The 18,677-nt window shown below is 40.0% G+C and overlaps 3 protein-coding genes across 3 annotated transcripts; 1 reads left to right on the forward strand and 2 right to left on the reverse strand.

The window, feature by feature from the left end:
- Positions 1-1,421: 1,421 nt before the first annotated feature.
- On the reverse strand, positions 1,422-7,531 carry LOC134196869 (HHIP-like protein 1). The gene is made up of 7 exons (XM_062666090.1): positions 6,423-7,531; positions 6,185-6,363; positions 2,385-2,528; positions 2,202-2,331; positions 1,989-2,140; positions 1,842-1,931; positions 1,422-1,738 (listed from the first exon to the last, which is right to left on the reverse strand). Exons 1-7 carry the CDS (start codon positions 7,460-7,462, stop codon positions 1,422-1,424), a joined length of 2,052 nt encoding a protein of 683 aa, XP_062522074.1. The 5' UTR covers positions 7,463-7,531.
- Positions 2,519-4,663, reverse strand: LOC134196933 (uncharacterized). The gene has a single exon (XM_062666157.1). It carries the CDS (start codon positions 4,616-4,618, stop codon positions 3,992-3,994), a length of 627 nt encoding a protein of 208 aa, XP_062522141.1. The 5' UTR covers positions 4,619-4,663; the 3' UTR covers positions 2,519-3,991.
- A 1,037-nt stretch (positions 7,532-8,568) lies between the features above and the next one.
- LOC134196475 (uncharacterized) lies at positions 8,569-17,911 on the forward strand. Its single transcript, XM_062665616.1, has 12 exons — positions 8,569-8,656; positions 8,788-8,952; positions 12,006-12,110; positions 12,171-12,311; positions 13,961-14,131; positions 14,195-14,265; positions 14,479-14,616; positions 14,681-14,858; positions 16,090-16,189; positions 16,251-16,360; positions 16,432-16,569; positions 17,482-17,911. Exons 1-12 carry the CDS (start codon positions 8,615-8,617, stop codon positions 17,596-17,598), a joined length of 1,476 nt encoding a protein of 491 aa, XP_062521600.1. The 5' UTR covers positions 8,569-8,614; the 3' UTR covers positions 17,599-17,911.
- The last annotated feature ends 766 nt before the right edge of the window (positions 17,912-18,677 follow it).

Raw genomic sequence — 18,677 nt, forward strand, 5'->3', positions numbered from 1 at the left:
GATGATTAATGATATGTTTGATGATGATGATTATGAACACAACCAGGACACTCAAGCAGATGATGGTTCTTCAACAGAATACCGTGATCACAATTCTGCCAGTTCAACTAGAGTAGCCAGCATCAGAGAAGCGAAGGAGACTCTCTTACAGATACAACACACCTTTACTGGGCAATACAATGATGTCACCATAGCATTAAGTATCCATAATGTATATATCTAAGCGAGCTACTTCTGGAATGATTGTTATAGAATGTCAATCAGCCAATCAAACTGACGAAACTTTTGCTAGTGCATTTGTTTCATCATAGTTATCTTCCTTGTCTGCCTGTTGCTTGGCACTGTATTATTTCAACCAGGCAACCACTTCATTCCCAGGTACCTTGCGCTTCCTTGATCTCTTTGCTCTGCTTTGCAATTGGCTGACTTGTTATTTCTTCATTTTCAGTTGTTTGGGAGCCACTGAATTCTACTGCATCCTCAGTGTATAGTTGCTCGCTGTTGGGCTTGGTGATGACTGGCTGGTGTTAGTCTATGTTCTTGCCTACTACCTGACACCAGAAGTGGTGTCACAGTGGGCTGATCTCCAACAATCTCCGGGAGTTGGAGATTAGGCTGACATGTTGATTTGGAATAATTCTACATACAAATTCTATATGATAGAACTGACGATCCTTTGAAACAAACTATTTTGATGCAAACAAGTCTGAACGGTATGCAGATATCATAACCAAATCAACATTCAAATTGGTTCTAGACGCTTTTATTGATTTACCCAGTCTTCATCCCTTTCTCAAAGTCATCTCTCTTCCTCGACCTCATCAACATCATCAATTATAAAGGTGACCATTGAAAAATCTTTTAAAATATGGCTATAGCCAGAAACAGTCTCTAGTTCTGCTTGTAGATAGTCTAGTTCTATTAGTCATACGTTACTTGTTATAGAGCTTTGACTACCACTTTTTGGTGCCGCATTATTGTTAAGTGCGATGGTCAGGTAGTAGTTAATAAAAATATCAAATGAGTTCAAACTTGTATTGTGAGATGCATCCCTCCAATACAATAATGTAATACTCATATTGACCAACCCTTTCTCTACATTCCAGGTTAAAATCTTTGATGGCAAAGATACGCCACGCACTCATCTAATTCATCTCCACTCTTCAACGTGGAGAGATAAACGCAAGACTTGGAGAGAATCTTCTTCAAGATGTGGGACATGCAGACACACGAACGGATTGGAACCCAACCATCTCTTCGACTGACACAACCATGTCAACTGACCTAGTGGCTGCCGGCCAGATGTAGATACACACAGACACAGATACAACAGAATTACATAATTGCTGAGTTACAATTTAAGGATTTTTAATAGACAACGTAAGTCAAATCAGATTTGTGTTTATCTACGAATGCCTCGTTCATGTGATTGCGTGTTCGCATCGTCTGTTAGCTGCTTTCTTGAGTTTCTGTATCCACACAGGTTTCCATGTGCTCACAAGGCTGTCTGTGTTGATTATGGGTTGATTGTTTGTGTTGTAATGGCCCATTATGAGGTAATGTCGGGTAGGGATGAGACGTCGACATTGGCATGAGATTCTGTCTGCTGTTTCAAGTAGTTGAAGTTCCTGTTTTGGTTGTGTTGTGGGATGGCCCGAGAAGACGCCGTTGATGTAGCCGGTTATTGTTGAGGAACCGTCTTTCTGTTGCTTTGATCTGTTGATTGTGATATGAATGGCTGGTGAAACATATTGCAATAGAGTGTATGCCTGTTGCATGCACAGTCACACACTGGACACACACACACACATACACACACACACACACACACACACACACACACACACACCTGTATGGATCTATAATTTGATAAACTGTTCCTAATGGCAATGTAGGAAAGGCTTGATGAACTGCCAACATATACATCTCTCCTAACACAAAGACAGGCATGACAGCAACCATAAAATCCATGACAAAACAGAAACAACCATCTTCGTCTTCTCCAAACGAGAGAATCCCTCGCACAACCGACTCTCTCCCCAACACTCCTTCACCATGACATATCGACTCATCACCCACACACAACTCCTCATTCTCCCACTTTCCACTCATACGATTCTCGCTCAATGCAAACAGACGTCTAAGCATCATGCCGTGAAGAATATTATTGCCACAGCGACAATCAACAACACTATAGCTACCCTGACTCATAGTCTCCGAAGATATACTTCTCGTGAAGCAACGGAAACTGGCATCCTCGATAAACGTAGCCACCCGTCACAGACTTGCCAACTGAATGATTATAAGCAAATATGGGCAACTCCTCCTTTTCTATCACAATTTCCAGACTAATTAATAGAAATTGTTGTAGTTAATTGACTGACCCATGTTGTGGCATTGATCTGCTTGGTAACACTCAAAGCCTTCTTTGCCTCTCCAGCCATAGTTGCGTCCTTTTTCTATGATGTCAATCTCTTCAAACTTGTTTTGACCGACGTCACCACAAAAAAGTCGGCCTCGACCTGAACCTTTATGGACAAGATAATTGAATCATGTTAGTACTGCAGTTGGGATCGATATTGCATGCTTCGTAGTTTCCAACTGTTTTGACAGTCTTGCCATATGAGTACAGCTGCTGTGTGGAAGTACTAATCAATACTACGTCTGTGTGTCTGTGTCTGTCTGTCTATCTGTGTGTGTGTGTGTGTGTGTGTGTGTGTGTGTGTGTGTGTGTGTGTGTGTGTGTGTGTGTGTGTGTGTGTGTGTGTGTGATGCTGTAGCTCAAGTGCGGTGCTGTAGCTTAAGTGCGGTGCTGTAGCTCAATTAGTTAGAGAGTGCATTTCGAAAATGGAAACAACCGGGACCTTGCAGGATTGCAAGTTCAAGTCACAGTGATGACGAGCTATGGCATAATTTCCTTGGACAAGAACCTCACACACAATTGCCTCTCTCAACTCAGGAGTATAAATGAGTACCTGGTCTTAGACTGGGGTGGCAAAGGCCTCCGACTGCGACAAAGTCCATCAGCCACTGGGGTCCGGGTGAGACTTCGGATGCCCACACCACAGTTGGCATCGCAGTCGGTGCTCCTGCGAGTACCTGGCCAGGCTCTAGGAGATTGCTTAGCATGGCCCATAGCTCCTGCTTAGACTAGTGCACAGAAACTCAGCCATCTGGCTGGGGACGTAACCATTTATGGCAGCTCCTTATCCATTTACCATTTGTGTGTGTTTGTGGGTGTGTCCGTCCATCCGTCTGTCTGTCTGTTTATGGGTCTGCTGTCTGTCTAAGCGTCTGTCTATAAGTGTCTGTTTATGTGTCTGTCTGTCTGTGTTTCTGTCTGTGTCTGTCTGTCTGTCTATGTGTCTGTCTGTCTGTCTGTCTGTCTGTCTGTCTCTGTCTGTCTGTCAAATAACATTTATTTCAAACAAAGTCCATCAGCCACTGGGGTCCGGGTGGGACTTCGGATGCCCACACCACAGTTGGCATCGCAGTCGGTGCTCCTGCGAGTACCTGGCCAGGCTCTAGGAGATTGCTTAGCATGGCCCATAGCCTGCTTAGACTAGTGCACAGGAACTCAGCCATCTGGCTGGGGACGTAACCATTTATGGCAGCTCCTTATCCATTTACCATTTGTGTGTGTTTGTGTGTGTGTGTGTCCGTCCATCCGTCTGTCTGTCTGTTTATGGGTCTGCTGTCTGTCTAAGCGTCTGTCTATAAGTGATGTGTCTGTCTGTGTCTCTGTCTGTCTGTGTTTCTGCCTGTGTCTGTCTGTCTGTCTATGTGTCTGTCTGTCTGTCTGTCTGTCTGTCTGTCTGTCTGTCTGTCTGTCTGTCAAATAACATTTATTTCAAACATACATCTATAATACAATGCTAGCAAGGTAACTATATAAAGTTCTGTAACTATGAGAGTTTACTAGGACTAGATTTTAAAAACAAACAAACATGTAACACTTAAAAGAGAACAATGCAGACTACCCGGAGCCAACTTAGTGGCTGAAAAACTGGATAGAGCAATCTACAGTACAGTCAATGTGATTTGTCAGAGCTGAGATTTTTCTCATGATGACTTTTGCATTGCACTTCTGAAGTTGAGTTGAGAATCTCTTTCTCCAGATGTCCAAAAACTCAGCAGCGTTAGGTTGACCAAGTTCATCACGTGACTTTTTGGCTAGCCTTTCCAGAAAGTTTTTTCCCATCTCACCCCATCGTCCAAAATGTTCTATAGCTAAGGGAATGAAACTGACTGTTGATCCACCTGGTAGATTTTCCTTTGCATATTTTGCCTTCTTCCTCTCTTCTCTTCTTTCTGCAGCAGCACAATCTGACTCAGATGACCTTGGAAAAATATCAGAGCTCCAAGCGTGTGCCAGAGCTATATCCAGGTCAACGTTGCAACCCTTGTCGAGGTCAAATGCCACAATGTCTGGTCTATCATTTGAATTTGAATAGCGATGTCGTGGTTCTCTTCGGTGGTGCACATTTAGCTCTCGAAGACAATCAGACCAAGTTGATGCTATGGCTTCATGTGACCAAACTGGCTCACCACCAGATTTACATGTTAACAGATGGTACCCACTGCCATCTAGGGTGGCTCCACAGTTACATGTGGTCATCCAATCGGAAAGGTGAATGGGCAAGCCCAATCTCAAGAAGGTCGCCAAACGAAATTCGTGGTTATCAAGTGCGAACACTTCCGAAGTTGGGATTGCGTTTAACCAGGCTCCAGCTCCTTTCCCTTTTGAGGAGCAAAGCCGTGCAACGTCACGAGCTGTGGGCTTCACTGATCAAATGCTCTGCCTCATGTTTAGCAATAGATGTGTGTAGCCAATGTTGAATCTTGCCAGTAGATGAAAGGAGGGAAGAAACAGTCTCTCCTACAGGAGTGGACTGCGTGAATGCTTTATCTAAGGCTTTCCTTGATGAGATGACAAGGCTGTCTAAGGCAGGAATAAGAGAAGGAAGCAAAGTGGTAACTCGGCTGTTGCATGACACCAAGAAGCAACAATAGCAGGTTGGCACATGGTGGCCAAAGAAGTCATGCCAAAACCACCTAACCTAATAGGCAATACCACTTGGTGCCACTTTCGATCCTCAATCAGGTCAAGTCCAAGAATGTGGCAGAATGTGATTCATGTCTGAGAATCGTGTGTTTTAGCAGCTTCTGTGAGTGACTCAGGACAAATTGAGCGTGCCAGGTGATTCAGGTAGGGAACGTGAGAGCCTCTTAGGAGCAGCATATCACTTTGCACGTCTCCCAATTTAACAAATTCGTCACACAAAGAAAAGTTAGATTCTGTTATGTTTAAGCAAGAGAAGACGACATACGACTTTGTGCTGATGGGTGTGCCCAAAATGATAATTCCATCATGAGACACTGATATGTTGTCAAAGCCTTCTAAGGAAGTAGAACTTGAAGGACAATAGATCTCACACTTGTGGTCGGCCATGGACAAACCAATAGCAGAAAACTTTTGTTTCAGCACTTCAAAGGCAGGTTGAATGTCAGAAGGATGGCCCATGATGAAGACATGCATATGCATCATCCAGGTAGACGAGGAAGCAGACCTTTGAATGCTCTTCTTGCAAATTGATGAGATCGGAATGAATCACTGAAACAAAGAGAATCGGACCCAAGGGGTCACCTTGATGAACCCCCTCAGTAGATGCGATTATGACTGGAGTAGAATCTAGCATGAAGACCAGTGGACTAACTTTCTCATACATCTGAACGACATGATTATAGATGTCTGGAAATGATTTGACTACCTGCTTCATTATTTGCTGTCTGCTAATAAAATTAAAAGCATTTTTGACGGCAGTTTTCAGCATCACCCCATCCAGATTATGTTCGAGGAGAAGCTCAATATGATGGGTAATTAGCTCAGTGCCACACTCTGTAGCCACACCATGTTGGATAGGGCTGAAAAATCTTGAAAACACTTCCTTCTTCTGTTGGCATATAGCTCGAGCTGTTAAACGCCGTAGGACTTCACCAACTGCGATAGGTCGGATGTCACCATTGGATTTGGGCAAAGCAATTAACCGAGATAAAGAAAAGAGAGTAGCTGCAGCAGGAGGCAATCTGTCTGTCTGTCTGTCTGTCTGTCTGCCTGTCTGTCTGTCTGTCTGTCTGTCTGGTCTGTCCGTCTGTCTGTCTATTTCTCTGTCTACCAATTCACCATTTGTTGAATCTCCTCGATCAAACGAGCATCTCCACGGATTCCTAACTCCATAACTATAGATCTCCGGCCTCACATTCAAAATCCCAACAAAAGGATTACACGAAGGCACCGAATATCCGTGTGTGCTGTTATACTCATCAACATCAATACGCAAGACTGATCCAAGCAACGTGCTCCTACACATACAACACATGACACAATCGCTGCCACTCATTTGTCTCACTGTGTTACCAACCTGTTTTGTCCATTTCCAATGCTTCCAAACGGGTCGCCTGCTGCTCCTCCATCTCCTAGAAAAATGTACAGAAATCCATCGTCTCCAAACAGCAGCTGTCCTCCATTGTGATTGAATCTCGGCTGCTCTATCTGCATCACCACTCGTTCACTCATTTTATCGGCGACGTTCGTATCGTTTTTCGACACACAGAACTCTGACACACGACTGATATGACGTCCAAAGAAACCTCGCTCTGAGGCAAAATAGATAGAGTAATATACAAAAAACCGTCCATTTGTCTTGTATTGTGGATGAAATGCCATTCCCAATAGGCCACGTTCGTCTGCACGATAGAAAAGACTAACAACATTTCTTGTGATGTCCAAGAATGGTTGCATTAGCAGCTGTTGATCCTTGATAATACGAATGACTCCAATTTGCTCAACTATGAACAGTCGGTTCGTTCCATCTCCTGGATACACGGCAGCTAATGGATTTCTCAAGTCACTGACAACAGGTTTTAGACACACACACGATTCATTGACATCAGCAGAAATCGACTGTCGAGATGCATCATATGTGAAAGGATAGCAATATGATTCATCGCTGGCTCTCTGAATGTTATCACAAAAATCTGTGATGTTTTGAGGGAAATCATGTTGCAACAGTTGATGAAGATATAGAGAACAATTGGTGAATAATTGTTGACAGAAGAGAGGGCACATGGCCGGGAATCGATGAAGAATCGAAGATCTTGAAACATTCAATTCCATACGATCGTACAAATGTTGAGACCACTGAGAACACTGAGAGCACACAAGCTCTTTCACGTGAGAGCTGCACGTTTTTGCTGCATCATCAGAAAGTGTGATGCCCACCAACCATTGTGTGACGTCATCAGCCACCTGCTGATCATCTGCTGCAGAGCAGCAACCAAGTGAAGAGTGAGAATGACAGTAAGAGAGAGCCTGTTGAGGAACAAACGGCGGAAAGAAGTTGAGACACTGAGGATGAGCGGAAACAACAGGAAGCAGCAACAATGCAAACAACAGACCCATTAGATTATCACTTCTAGTGTCCTTGGAAACCCTACAGGTAGTGTACCTCGCGCTTGTTGCTACACCCACTGATAAAACAGTTGCTGTTAATCAGAGCTGCCAACTCTTCCGCATTGAGAGGGAGACTCCCGCATTTGGGACCCTTCTCCCGCCTACCCGCATTTGGCATCAAATCTCCCGCATTCTGACCATTGGTGGGCGTGCCTGTTCTGTGTAAATTAATTAATAATTAACGAAGTTACTGATCATGTGATCTGGATATCAATGTCTATGCAGCCCCTCTCTCCATACTTGGTCACAATCAGAGTCTCCGGGTCACAATATTGACATAGACTGTCCAAAAGTGGAAAGGGGGAGGGGCTAGCTATCCTAGACTACCAAGGAGTTGTCTAGAGTTATCTAAGAAAGCGACAAAACAATAGAATCTAGAACATCCCAACTAGCAGCGAGAATGTGAACATACCTTGTTCTTATATTTAGCCTAGGCTTCAGTTAATATATTTACTAACCGGCATTAGTACGTACAAGTTCTGTGTATATTTTGTTGCACTTTGCTTATTGTTAGTGTACTATTTATATATTATTTAACACTTATTATAAAATAAAACTTATTGATATTAATGCTATTGTAGGCGTGTCAAAAAATTGTTAGACTCCCGCATTCTCCCGCATTTTTTCTTGCAAACTCACGCATTTTGATTCACCTAGGTTGGCAGGAATGGTTAATTTGTTGAATTTTGTCTAATGAGAATGTGTTTTAGACACACAGTTGTTGGTCAGTAGCAGTGAGGGCTAAGTAATCAATTTGAATCAGCATAGGCTTCGGTAGCTTCTAGAGATATTATATTACCTTTAGAACGATGAAACAAATCCTGGCATTGAATTTTAAGCATGTGATTGTCGGCTGCATCTTTCACTCATTTCAAGTAACCACATGCGCAAAAGTTACAAAGGTGCAACTTCTCGCTTTTCTGCACGGATGCGTGTACACGTGATCCATCACATGGCATAGTAACGCGTGGTGAAACACACGAAGGCGGCATTCATGTTCCAACAACTGCGCGTGCGCATAGCAACTGCGCGAAAACTGGGATTCCGAGGTACTGAGAACTGAAACGAAACAGCAAGAACACCACTGCCAGTGAAGTAGAGATGACTGAAGATGAACAAACCGTAAAATCGCAACTGACGGAGGTAAATTATCAATTGGCGGTACTTGATCTATTCCTATATATTCATGCATATCAATAAAGGAAAAAAGAGCTAACTAACTTAGTAGGGTATGGTTTCGTTTACTCCTTGTGATTTACTTATATTCACTGTAGAGTGGGTCACATTTTACGGCATCCTACTCGCGCCGCAACGAAAGAGCTAATTCTAGTGAGATGAGACAGCCTCTGCTGTCCTCTTCATCTGGAAATTTCGACGACAAGAAATCATTCGAAATGCGAGACGCTGCTAGTAGCGGAGATGAATATGTGACTATCGAGGTGAGATTGCAGCTATCTTTTTGTGCTCGTCTCGATTTTCATTTTCGTTTGGAATTGAAATTTGATGTGGTAAACTACGTATGCGCAACGTATGCAGCATGTAACATTAACTTTTGTTTTACTGCCAATCTAGAGCTTTGACCTGACTGACAGGGCCTGAGGCTCATGGTGCCACAACAGACTTTAGTTCGCGCTTTTAGTTCAAGCAAAATCTCAAAGTAAACAAATACTAGTACAGTACTGTACAGTAAATGTCCAAAAAGAGCCAGGGCACTTATTTTTGGGAAGACTGTAACTTGCATCATCCTTGAATGACCACTCAGTGGCCATCATTCAGGCAGAGGTGGTTATGTATAATACATTTGTCTAGACCATATATATATATATATATATATATATATATATATATATATATATATATATATATATATACTTGTCAAATTATGTGCAACAAAAATGCAGCACTGTAGGCTGACAGTGCATGTAAGGTTGAACTTGTTGTAGTTTTACTACACATGGCTATTCAAATAGGATGTTCGTCTTAGGGAGCTGCTTGTTCAGAGAAGTGCTTAATGGACATTTTGATTAATGATTTCAACAAGCACATTTTCACCATTTAACTTCTTCAGGAATGTTAATTGGATGGGCTCTCTTTCAGATATTTATGGTACTGTTACAATACAAACTGTGAGTCTCTTGGAGCCAGTCTCTTTGGTCATATTTCTAGCAGGAAGTAGATAAGTCCCAACTACAAACATCTGCTACTTCTAATTACATATAAACATGAATCATCTTGGCATTGAATTGTCATAGTCTTATTTATATGGCATAGGCGGATAGAGGGGAGGGTTCTGGGGGTCAAGACCCCCTCCTCTTCAACGACAAGCCCACTGCAGTCGAAATATAAATCGAGGGCTTCTATTCCCTAATGAGACAAATTCTAACGACTGTATAAACCAAAGTGAACATACCTCAACGTTTTGATGGATGGTTAATTTGTTCTATTCTAAACTTATATGCCTATCTACTGGCTAGGAATTTAACCCTAATACAGATTGAAGTGAGTTTTCTGGTTCCGAAGGTCATATACAGATTTAGCTGCTATAGGACGTGGCTATATATGATGATACAACTGGACCCTCTCTTTCGAAGAATTCTGTATTCGCGCCTGTATGGTAATGCGGGATCAAAAGTCAGGCTTACTGAAGCATTGGAAATAGCTAAAGCAACTTTTTCTATTGCTCAGTCTTCACAATCATCAGTTGGCAAGAAGAGCATATACTTGTTCTACATGCAAATCAAAGTTGAAGCTGCTACGAGGGGTTCACAGTCAACACAACAAGCTATTGCGCCGCAGGTGTGTTTCTCACAGTTGGATGAAGATAGGAGAAGTGCTCAATCTCTGAGACCAGACGAGCATCAAGGTGTAGCTACAGAATGCACCCATAAAAATCTACTGAGACTAGTTTGGTAGCTGAAGTACTTTAGAACGTTTGATTAAGGTACAGACTTATTAGAACGCAATACAGTCATTAAATTCATGAAGTGTATTTTACAGTAAGTATTGATTGTCATATGTCTATATGTTTGTTTGCCTTTTGTCTACTTATTGATATTAAAGATATTTTAAAGTGTGTAGACAATAAACATAAACATGAATCATCTTGGCATTGAATTGCCATAGTCTTATTTATTTGGTAATGCTTGAAAGCTCTGGTGAACAGTATGCAACTTAGAACTGATATCTTGGACGAAAGTGCCTTTAAAATATTTAAATAGTGAATGTGTGTTAGAAAGCAATGGTTTCTACGACAATTAGATAGAACAGACCACCTGCTATAACTAGTAAGTTAGTCTTGTGGCAGCTGTTCTTCTGCTGCTACTGCTGCTTCAGTCTGGGTGGGTGACCTGGTGGTGCATAGTGATTATAAAGAGTTGCACACAGTGTTATCAGAATATCCTATCTTGCCCTCCAAGAAATTTGGATGGTAACGTCTCCAGGGTGTTTGTCATGATATATCTGTTACAGTTTGACATACTTGTAGTCAGACAGACGAAGATGAAAAATAGTTTTGCATAGTACATTGTGTCTTCTTGTACATAACGGGTCATGAGAACAACTGAGAAGATGTTTACTGAAAGGATCAAGAATTTGACCACAACAACATGCTAGAGAGTTAGGGAAAGATGGAACAGTGGAATCCTCAATTAAGTTCTTACTGCGATGATGGAATCATGAGGACACACGGTCAGTCTAAGTTTAGGGTTCATTGTTGCTTGCAAGCACATTCCTGCATATTCTGAAGAAATTGTACTAAGAAATGTTGACCTGGAGTCTAGATTTGGCATTTTCTAGAAGCCTATAAATCAGCTCTTGTGTAAGTAAGAATTGTCATTCAAGTTGGGTCATTAGCAATTAGATACAATTAATGGAGGGGCCCAGTCTTGTCTAGGGAATATTAGACAGTCGTGGTACAACTTCATGCAATGTTCCCAGATGTCAGAATGCAGACACGAGTCACTCAGAATCAGACAAACATTGCCATACACTTCCACCAGAATCAGACAGTGTGTTCGTTTTTCATCGGATGTCAAGAAGTCAACCGTTATGGAAACTTTGTGGCGCTGAAGCAGCAATAAGAGGATTTTTGTTATTGGAGATGGTTTCAATACCTTGAAGGGACCACTTTAAAAGCATTTTCTCGTAAACCTGAAACGTCAATTTATATTGAGATGGAAACATGACCTTCATGCATCGTTTCGTGGCGATTGGTGTAGCAGTTTTGGCATGATTGATGTTACACACAGACAGATGAGCCTCGTATAGGTATGTAGATAGATACTGTAGTTGGATTATTGCGGTACATACTTTAGTGAAACCTAAAGCAATGGCAAACCTGGTATGGGCTTTGTGACTCAGTTTTTGTGTTTGGACTTGGAACTTACAATCGAGATTGTTTCTGATACTGTAAGCATTATTTGTGACCTTGTACCTGTCTGCTTACATATTCAGCTTCTCAGTTTGACTTACCAGTATGTATTGCTTTATGTAGATTCCTCCAGTCCCATCGTATGGTGTTCCTGATAATGCCACTACAACAGCTTTGTACATATGCAAAGAGAAAGTTCTAAAGCCCTACATGCAGTTTCTTAAAGTGGTAAGTTTGATCACATCAACATTACAGTGTCAGGAGTTTATTGCCAGCTTGTGTGTGTAGTCTGGTTGGCGACCTTTGATTACCATCATTTATCCTTCTGTTTGGAAGAGAGTTGTAAATTTCATGTATCCTGTTTTGGTTTTGTTCATCATCGTGCTTGGTTATATTGTCCAGTTTGCGGCTTGCTATAGCAGAAGCAATGTACGTGAAAGGTTAACGTTTTGTCATAGTTACATATTTGTAATTGGTTGTAATGATTGTGTTATGTGATTTGGATAAAAGAAAACATTCGTTCCATTCAGTTGTGTAATCTGTGTGTGCTAATGTTTTAAGGCAGGTGTTTTGTGGTTAGGAGTACATGTTTAATGACTGAAACAGTACTTCAGTGAGTGTAGATTATGTATGTTGCAGTGAATTAGGACATGCAGGAGTGTAGTCACAGGTTTTCTGGATAATATAGCTATTGCTCAAGATTATTAGTATTGTACCAATTTTAAATATTATGTTTACGAGGTAGTAGCTTCTCTAGAGTAACTGGAATGCTGTTTGTGCACGTGAGTGCACACGTGCACACACCACACACACACACACACACACACACACACACACACACACACACACACACACACACACACACACACACACACACACACATGCACACCCTTGTGCAGGTAATGTTTATAGCTCAATTGTGTGGGACTCACAGTTAAGAGTAGAAAACATCCAGAACCTTTGGCTTGCAAGTTGAAGTTGCGTTGAGGACAAATGTAATTCCCAAGAAACTCACACATACTTGTATGAGAGAGAAATTGCCTCTTTGGAACCAGCAGTGTATATGAGTATCTGGTCTTTGTCTGGGTTGGACAAAACTGATAACCTCTGCGGTGTCATCTCAATGCTTGAGTTTATCTTGAACTTTGGTTTCAGGCCAGGAGTTACGCCTTGATCAGTGCTTCTGCAAGTACTTGGCCAAGCCCCAGGTGGGCTTTCAGCTCTGACCTCAGGATTTGCCTAGAGCACAGAAGACCTGTCTTAATGAAATGGGCTATCTTTTGTGACAAAAGGGCTCCATGACAATGTGTGTGTGTGTGTGTGTGTGTGTGTGTGTGTGTGTGTGTGTGTGTGTGTGTGTGTGTGTGTGTTGTGTGTCAGAGAAGTGAGTAAACAATTAAGATTACAGAAAGAATTAATTGATTATCAGGAAATACAGTAAGCAAATTTGGATGCAGTTGATGTCAATGAGATTGCGAATGTTATGTTGGCCTGAAAGCATGTATTAACAACTGCACATTACAGACAAGGCTACTGAGCATTGTAAACAGAGGATACCAGCTTATATTTGAGTTGTGAGGGAAAAAGAAATACGTGCATTCTAATTGAATATCTGCTTTTTGAATTTGCCTCTTGCTGGTTTGGTAATCAGAATTGTTGAAATTGGTTACAGCCAAAGTTAGTAGTAGTGTTATAATTACTTAGAGACTTTTCTGCTTTATTGCAGCTAGTGACATCTATTAATTAGAATGGTACACTTTCTACATATTTTATTTTGAGTGTTTTCGTTTGGGCTAATCAACAGAAGAAGTGGCATTTTATTTGTTCTCTGAATAACACTATTGCTGCACATCAGGCTTTAATGATTGTAATCCACATCTGTTTTATATTATGACTCAATGCTAACAACATAAATATGCATGTACAGCAAGAGTCTAACTGTAATATATGCGGCGGTACTGTGGTAGATGACTTGGGTTTTCGTTGCTTGTAGTTTGTGGTTCAAGTGACATTGTGACATTATTGTAGTAGTACTAGTTGTGTGTTGGTGTTTTGTTGCTGACTTGTCTTTATCACAGCCTGGATACGAATATCGGAGAGGTGTAAACGGAAAGTACATTGTGTCGTGTTACGACCATAGCATCAGTTCCTATGCTATACCTGATGCACTACACATTGCAGTGTATTCCTACTGTTTCTATCTTTTTCGTTGGGTTAAGACAGAGCAGCTGCAGATATTGATGGAAAAGGTACGTGTTTTGTAAATGAATTAGCACGTGTTTGGTTTGATGTGGAATGTAATTTATTGTCAGACTTTTCTTCAAACCAAGTCTGCTAAACAGAGGGGCTACCTTTCTCAAGGAAAATTAACAGCTTCTCTCAGGTTTGTCAATTAATGGGTTTGCTTCTTCCTTCTTCTCCACTAATTAAGTGTTGGTAGAATATAACTTGGTGTGTTGTATGCGACTATCTGTCAACTGATTTGTGGAGGTTACTTGTGCATGTGTATCCATGTGCATACCTACATTAATAGTAGTGTGTGTATCCATGTGCATGCGTTGACTTGACTCAAAGTTGATTGTTTGTTGTATTATAGATGGTTCTTATGGATTGGTATTATTTGGATTTCATTCTCCTTAGTAACCCAGACACTAGGTGTAGCCAGCAGAGCTATTGAAAGCAATCGAACAACATTTGGAAGCATTGACTTTACATGGATGAAGCTTGGCCATAAGTACATTGTTTTCTTGCTATATTTTGATGTCGCTATGATAGTGACTTGTATGTATGCTATATAGTACTGGTGCTCAATATGCTCTAGCCATCGTAATGCTGCTTGCATTCATGGTTCTGGATGTGGTCTATGTTGGTGCTGTTGTGAACTACATTACTCAGTGTAATCTCCTCATATTTTTGATACGTGGCATAGCTGAAAGAGTAAGAGAGAAGACTCTCAGTTTGCAACATGCCATCAAGGTATATCTACGCCCACACACTGTAATTAAGCAAGACCAAGTAATGTTGATGTAGCATTGCCTAGTTAGGTCTAAGAAATATATGAAGAGTTTATTATGTCCATGTGAAAATGTTTTGTTATGGTGACTTGTGACATATAGCTACATATAGATTATTTCATATCTTTTAAATAGTAAGGAAGTTGACAGCTCATGTTTATAACTAATTTTCTGAGGCTAGTGCACGTGTATATGTCAAATACTCAAGCACCAAGTTTCATAGCATATTGAAATTGACAAGTAGTTGTTTGAAATGTTAACATTGGTTTGGTATTGATCGTGTGCTAAATGAGATATTGGAAATCAAAGAAATTGTGAAATCTGCACTGTGAAGTACTAAGTGCTGGGTGATGTTTGTTTAACTCAACGTTTTCTTTACCTGGTGGAATTTATGAGTCATACGATCAAGTCATTTGCCTACGGGTATGGTGTGTATTTGCAGCCATTGGTTACAAAAGCACTGTGCAATATGCTTGGTAACAGTTGATTAGAAAATTAGGAAATTGCTCATGCAATTTGGTTCTCTTGATTTTATCAAGGCACTTAATTCATAACAACACTTTGAGATCAATGCTATTCCGGACTTTAGTTTGTCCTCATCACTTGATGCAACATTGGGATCTTGCAGTAAAATCAACAGTCTTCAAGTATGTTTGCTGTGGCAGTTTAAGTGTTGTGGCAGAGACCACTTTAAGTCTATGTCTCATACACTATTTTTTAATCTGGCAGTCGTAACGCTCATCTGCCAATAGTTTTGATTTAGAATTGGGATGTACTGAGATGAAGTCAAAGATAGCAAAAATGTGTTGTGAATGTAAATTAATTGTTTGTGAAATATGGAGATATAAAAACAACAAGAAGGAATACAATTTGTCAAGGAGCACATAGTCTTGCATTATTTGTAGTTATCGATTGGTCAATTTTGAGTGCTAGCACTGTCACACAGTGATTTTTTGACTTACCAAATTGGGCTATAGACTATTTGAGTACTGGGAGAAGTGGAAGTAGGCATACCTGCAGATTAATAGGCATTGTAGCTATGCATTGACAGGCCGATGTAGAGTGTGAAGGATTAGTAATAAAGTCCACGACTTGTTACCAATTTTAGATTTTCAGGACGGCAACTCATGAACTTTGTTTTTGTTGGAAAAGACACAGCAACTTGATTCAGTATTGTTTGTTTTTATGTATAGGAGTATACCAGTGTAGGTGAACTGATCAAGCAGTTGAATATAGAGTTGGGTATTGCCGTATCTATACTTGAATTCTTGGTAGGATGGCTGACACTTTCCGGTTAGACACTTTTGATCGTTTAGCATTGCAGTGATAATTGCTCAAGCCTTTATCTGTGCAGCGTGGTTGTCATTTAGCAAGAATGTGGTTAACTCTAGTGGGTTGCTTGCAGCATCCATGGTTATGAATGTTCTTCAGTGGACACCTATGGCTCTTCTTCCATTTATTTATGTATGTAGCCCGTCCAATTTATGTTTAGTTAATTTTGATTTTATATTTGTGTCAATCTGTTGTGCCTGCAGGCAGCCAGACTGTCAAATGCTTGTGAAACAATTCGAAAGATAGGTCTTGAGATTAGAGCACGACCATTTGGCTACCAGGATGCAGCACAAGATGATCTTGATTCTTTTCTGTTATTTACATCATCATTTTCACCAAGGGTGAGCTATGATTTTTTGGATATCTTAGCTGCAACTCAAGCACTAAAAATTGATGTGTGACTTCATAGAGGTAACAAACTTAGTTTAATGATATTTTGACCATTCTAAAGTCTGACAACATACACCTAATGTAGCACATACATTATATCATAGCAATCTATTCTATCATGCTGCTATATTTAAGCATGGCTTTCTAATCTTTGTTCAACTTTGGAACAATGGTTTAGTTTTAAGAGATGACCAATCAAATTAAGGCAAGGATGAAATTGAATCCAGTATCTTTGTTTCTAACAATAAGCCTTGTCGTGTCACAGGCAGCATGCATTAAGTTATCTGCCATGATAGAAGAATGATGGATTTCTACTTTAATACTGTTGTTTAAGTGCAAAAATGCATTGGTAGCATTCTGTTTTTCAAAGAGACTTACATATTCAAGTATCACTTTCTGTTCAGTGTGCCATTGCACTTTATCAAAAACACCATTATTATCTTTGTTTTACATTTGCATGCGTTTAATAGACAAAACATATTGATCTGTTCACAAATCTATTGAGCAAATTTTAGTGTGATTTTTTGTCAATTTAGTTGACATTACTGTAGTAGGCATTTCCAGATGGATTATATAGCTCATACAAGTAAGTGTACAGGTGCATGATGAGAAAGGTAGTTAATAGAATTGATGAGCCAGACCAATATGGCTTTATACTAAGCAATGAAGAATTCATATTTGCATGTATAAAGAATGTTGGTTTAATGTGTCGTGCTGCAAATGTCTCGAAAGTATTAATTCTGATTGGTGACACTTCATTGGTGCTGTAGATCTGAAGTAGGTTTGATTGACAAGATGTCAATCATCTAGCATTTATTGGACCTATGTAATGTGTCCTGTAACATATTTGATTGTTTGTGTAGGCCAAGTTGTTTCGAGTTCCTATCTCAGCTCCATATCTGTGGGGAGCACTTGTGTTATTTTGCTTCATAATATTGCTGCTTGGTCAACAAGGATTCCTTCCATCAGGAGTTTTTTGAAATGGTTTTAATGGAACATTTAGCTCTTGCAGTGTTTGCTTGAAGTTGTCAACAATTCCAGATTTGTTCAAGTCTTGTAGAGTTTGATGCTTTGATTATGAGTTACTTTACTAGGCATGTGTGGATGCAGTACTGTACAGTGTGTGGTTGTCTTGTAGTTGATAGTGGCTTGTGATTCTAGTATAAATTGCAAACCAGCTACAGTTGCCATATGATTATCTATCAACTTACAGTATAAATGTATTATTTTTGTGATTTATCATGACAGGTTGTGAATTATATATTAGATACTCATCATGAATATTGACATCACTTAATTGAAAGCAACAAGATCTGTTGTCAATGTTGTTTCTTAATTCATCATGTTGATATTTAGTTTTTGGGCTGGTTTGTTTTGAAGTCAGTGAGTGAGCTAGTGAATTTATTAATGCTGTACATGTACCGTTTTAATTGATTGTTGAATTTATTTAATGGAACGTGATGCATCAGAAGTCAACAGTAATATAAGCATATGAATGTTTGACTATACTTGTTTAGAAAGTCTACATTATTGATTATGGATCTTATATAGGATTACATGATTTATTGATAATTACTGGACATGACAGAAATCATTAAGCAGATTTTTTACTTTTGCTCTTGAAATGGTATTGTGCTTTCAACTTTGGCTACTTTGTGTTTGTTTGTAATCATGAACAGTAGTTGGAGACTTAATGCTATAGAACATGGTTAGATGCTTTCTTTGCCAAGGATAACAATCTATGGATGTGACAAGTGTGGTAAGAACAGCTAGATTGGCTCAAGTTTAAGTCTTTAAAATGCACAGTGAGATATTGATGCTTAATTAATTAACAACTAAATAGCTTGTATAAACAAGAGTCTATATAGCTATTCAATAAACTCTGCAAGTGGTTGTTGAGAAATTCAGAAACTGAGAAATTTGTTTTGGTGGAATGAGCGCTCTAGGCGTTGCGTGCTTTAATCTGATGCTTATGCAATTATTGTAAGTGTTTCTTGCATTACCAACATAACATATAATGATACGACGAATATGCTAATGAAGAGTTATTTTTACAGGA

The sequence above is a fragment of the Corticium candelabrum genome, chromosome 21 (genome assembly GCF_963422355.1).
Source record: "Corticium candelabrum chromosome 21, ooCorCand1.1, whole genome shotgun sequence".
Taxonomy (NCBI): domain Eukaryota; kingdom Metazoa; phylum Porifera; class Homoscleromorpha; order Homosclerophorida; family Plakinidae; genus Corticium; species Corticium candelabrum.